The following is a 4,344-nucleotide window of genomic DNA, read 5'->3' as shown; positions in this document are numbered from 1 at the left end:
TAGTTACTCCCTCCGTCCTATAATATATGACATTTTTTGACACTAGGGACGGAAGGAGTAGATGTTAAGATATGCTAGTTTATTAATGCATGGCCCATGTCTCACTCTCACATGGTGCTTAGGAGTACGTGTTGCAGCTGGCTTTTATTCTGTAGCCGGCTCCTCTTCTCTTATCTTTTCTCTTCCTTCTATGTCAGCAGAAATATAATACTCGTATTTTATCTCTTGTGGCCCGCTTATATAAGCTTATTGTATTCGCTTTCATAGCCAGCAATTAATGCTTCAGAACGTCAGGAACATCCAGCGGATATCTGTGGATGGACGTTGCCCACGGCCCATGGGCGTTGCGCGCAGGCTCAATGCACTCCCACGCCGCACTGTTGCACTTGAATCCAGATCCGAAGCCGATCATCCACACGCGGTCGCCCTTGCGCATGCGGCCCTTGGCCTCTATGTAGGCCAGCTCGTACCACAGCGAGCTGCTCGACGTGTTTCCAAACCGGTGCAGTGTCATGCGTGATGCCTCCACCTGCTCGTCGGAAAGGCTAAGGCTCTTCTGCAGCTCGTCAATGACCGCGCGGCCACCGGCATGGATGCAGAAGTGCTCAAACGCGGTGCGGAAGTCGGGGATGTACGGCTTCACTCTCTTGCCGATCACCTTCCGTGCGATGAAGGAGAAGGCGAACATGAGCTGCTCCCTGGTCGGCAGGACGAGTGGCCCCATTGCGGTGATGTTGGCTTTGAGCGAGTTGCCGGCGATGTTCATCAGATCCTTGTTGAGGTTGATCCCGCGGTAGCCCTCTCCGTCCTCCTCCTGGAACACACACCGGAACGAACTGTCGTCGGCGCCGGTGAGCGTCCGCACCACATGCTTTAGGCGGAACCGGGCCTTTGCCGACGATGTCGACAGCAGCGCGGCCGCTCCGCCTATGCGGAACAGGCAGTTAGGCAGGAGCATTGCGCGCTCGGTCCCGAAGTAGTAGTTCGGCGTGACGGTCTCTGTAGAGACGACCAGCGCGTGCGCGCCCCGGGAGCAACCTGCAGGAGGTTCCGGGCGAGCCCCACGGAGATCATCCCCGCGCTACATCCCATGCCGGAGAGGTGCATGCTGCGGACGTCGCTCCGCAGCTTGTACTTGTTTATGATTATGTCGACCAAAGACGGAGTGGGACAGAACAAGCTGCAGTTGACGATGACTATGTCGATAGCGTCCGGGGCGATGCCGGTCTTGGCGAGCAGGTCATCGATGGCTGAGAAAGCCACGAGCTCGAACTCGGCGCGGGCGGCATCGACGGTGCAATATTTGTGCGTCCCGATGTAGTGGTGCGTCGGGGGCAGGCAAGTCTCGTTCCCGAGACCTGAGCGCTCCAGCAACCGCGTCATGAACCGGATGCTGCGCTCGTTGAACTCAGGCAGTTGTCTGGCATGCTCCAGAAATGTGGCGAAGGGTACCCGGCAATTAGACGGGGTACGGAAGCCGGCGTAGTCGACGAGATACACCGCGCGTGGACGCAGCATGAGGTAGACGATGGCCGCTGTGGCCGGGAAGAAACAGGCCAAAAACAGGTGCTCTGGGTTGAGCTCAGAGAGTCGGCTGGCCAGCTCCTCCGCTCCGAGCCACACCATCGTGATAAGGCTGGCAGCGGCAACGGGCAAGGTGACCATAGGGATGGAATTGTCCACGGCACGCTGATACTGATGATGGTGTGAGTTTGTGAGGGGCTGGGAACTTAAAGCGAAACTTCGGCCATATCATCATCATCCATCTGCCGAGCATTTACTACAATTCACACATGTCTTTGTCTGGTAGGCAGCCGGGCAGCTATAAATTTCTTGGAGTACATCAGTTAGTTAGGTTAAAGTTGGATAGTCTGTACTACTGTACTATTAATCGATCCGACAGAGAAGTTGGTGGGCAGAATGAAACGGGTGCAACTTTTTTAAATTTTTTTTGCGGGAAGAAACGGGTGCAACTTAACTATAACAGTTTTGCTAAAGCCAAGGAGAAAAAACAGTGAGCTACAAAAAAATAGCACGGGCCTTAAAATATGTTATTGTCTGATATATCGCGCTATAACGTGCTATTAGTGAGTCACTGTATACTGACTTATTTAGCTAGACAATTCTCAGCATACTATAGCGCACTATTTTTTCAAGTGCTATAATCCAATGGATACAAGTGGAAAATATTTATTGGGCCTACATAAATCCTTTATATGACGGGTCGTTGTGAAGGCGAGATTTAACAAACAAGACTAATTTTTCTAGGACTTGCACAAATCTCACTGATATCCCTAAAGATTCTTTCTTTCTCCTTTTCAGCCTTTAGACATTGTTCTAATGCTTTAGGTGTTTGTTCGGAGAACCTTTGCGATGTAAACCATAACTTTGCTGCCTGATGGATTTCATTGGTGAGATGGATCCAAGAGTCATCCTCCTATTATCATAAAAATTATTTACTTATCGGGATACTACCTTGTACTGCTAATTAGACACACATGTTTGATGAGAAAAAAGTTGCACCATACTCTACACTCGCTCTATCAAAAGTTATAGGAGCGTGAGCAATGTGTTGATACTAGAAAGTTGCTAGGTGTATATATGCAAGGAACAAGAAAATCACCGCAATGTACTTGTTTGTTGGCACCAAATTCAGAACCCACTCTCGCGTTCTTGCCTTTGTCGCATGGAATTAGTCTTAGGAAGACTAAGAGTCCTATGACTTCTGTTGAGTGAAGTCGCATGGATGCAATTAAAGAACGGTCAAAAGAACATCCTTCCACGAGAGAACTACTTCAAAGAAACATTCATATTTTTCTTAGTCAAGTTGAAGATTATCCTAATGAGCAAAAAGAAAGGAGTGTACTACTTCGAGGAAACATTCATCATTTTGTCGCAGACGAACTACGAAATCTACTAAACCGTTTTATGTTTCTAATACAAAAGATACGCAGTTAGTAGTGGCAATGAAGAAAAACAGTTGCTTGTCTCTAGAAGTTTTTATGCCACTATGTGAACATGTATTTCACTGGACTTATTTTCTTCCCAGCCCTTTCAGTTTTTTTTTGGCTGAACAACCTATCGTCACTCCATATTTTACTATAACACAAACCATTTATAAAATGGATATTTAATGGAAGACTAGGACCATTCAGAATCAATAGAGTCAGTACCATTTTACTCCATTGATGCTGGTGGCGATATTGGAAAGACAGATAAGTTGGCAGTGCTTTTCATTTGGTGAGACGTTTAGACCATCTTACTGGTTGTATGACGATTGTCGGTAACATATTATCACATAGAACATGTAATGATGTGGCGCACAAAGAAATGAAGAAAGAAATCAAGGTTGTATATACTACACATTTACATTTACTTATGAATCTTGCACAAGCTCTGAGGTATAAATAGAGTGCACATTCACATTTTCTCTCATCTTCTATTAGACAAACCTAGATACAATCATTCTGAGTAGTTGGTGAGTTGCCGGTTGGTGAGATAGATAATTATACGAACAAAGTAACACGTGAACTATTGACAATACTCTTAGTCACAGGAGAGAGAAGAAATAATATAAGTGTTGCAAGGGCTGTTACAGTGACATACATATGTTGCAGAATATAAGGCGCATCAATTTTTGTGAAAGTCAAACATATGTATTTTTGACCAAGACTATAAAATAGGACATGAACATCTAAAATACAAAATTAATAAAATCTGAAAATTCATTTCATGATGAAACAAATGATATAAATTTAGCATCGTAGACAATGATACGTACCTTTTTTTCTATAAACTTAGTCAAATACGGACAAGTTTGACTTTTAAAAAACTAATACAGCTTATATTTAAGAACGGATTAGTAGTCTTTAAGTGTTGGAACGAACCAAAATATTGCTATCCTTTAGAAACTTTTCTACTACTATGGCACCAAGACATCAACAACATTTTTGCTATGTTTGCAGTAGTGTCAAACAGAATGGAAGTGACTTGCCACATGTGAGTGCTGTAAATATGAGCTTGGAAGGTAGATTGTCTTGGCAGGAAACCTATAGCTGCTACCCACTCGTGTCTCTGTGTAGGGATCTCGAGACAGGCAGCGGCTGCTAGACACGGTCTACGTGTTCATATTCTACTGTAAAATGCAACATAATAGTTAACCTAGTTGTGACGAGTCTTATGTCACAACCGTAAAGGGTTCTAGATGTATTCATGTTCACATCATTCAGAAAGAGATTGCATGTATTATGCCAGCCAGGCGTAGTGCATGTACACCTCGTCCGGGTAGTGTCGTGTTGAGCACGTTGCCGCCTCTTGTTGGACGCGAGATGTATGCAGTATTGC

General features: G+C 45.3%; 1 protein-coding gene across 1 annotated transcript; it reads right to left on the bottom strand.

The window, feature by feature from the left end:
* Positions 1-274: 274 nt before the first annotated feature.
* On the bottom strand, positions 275-1,665 carry LOC125531191 (3-ketoacyl-CoA synthase 6-like). The gene is made up of 2 exons (XM_087519444.1): positions 1,066-1,665; positions 275-964 (listed from the first exon to the last, which is right to left on the bottom strand). Exons 1-2 carry the CDS (start codon positions 1,663-1,665, stop codon positions 275-277), a joined length of 1,290 nt encoding a protein of 429 aa, XP_087375570.1.
* Between the last annotated feature and the right edge of the window lie 2,679 nt (positions 1,666-4,344).

The sequence above is a fragment of the Triticum urartu genome, chromosome 4A, assembly GCF_056163025.1.
Source record: "Triticum urartu cultivar PI428250 chromosome 4A, HENAU_Tu73, whole genome shotgun sequence".
In the NCBI taxonomy this organism is placed as follows: domain Eukaryota; kingdom Viridiplantae; phylum Streptophyta; class Magnoliopsida; order Poales; family Poaceae; genus Triticum; species Triticum urartu.
The sequence above is the reverse complement of the archived record's forward strand: the minus strand, read 5'-3'. Positions and strand labels throughout refer to the sequence as shown.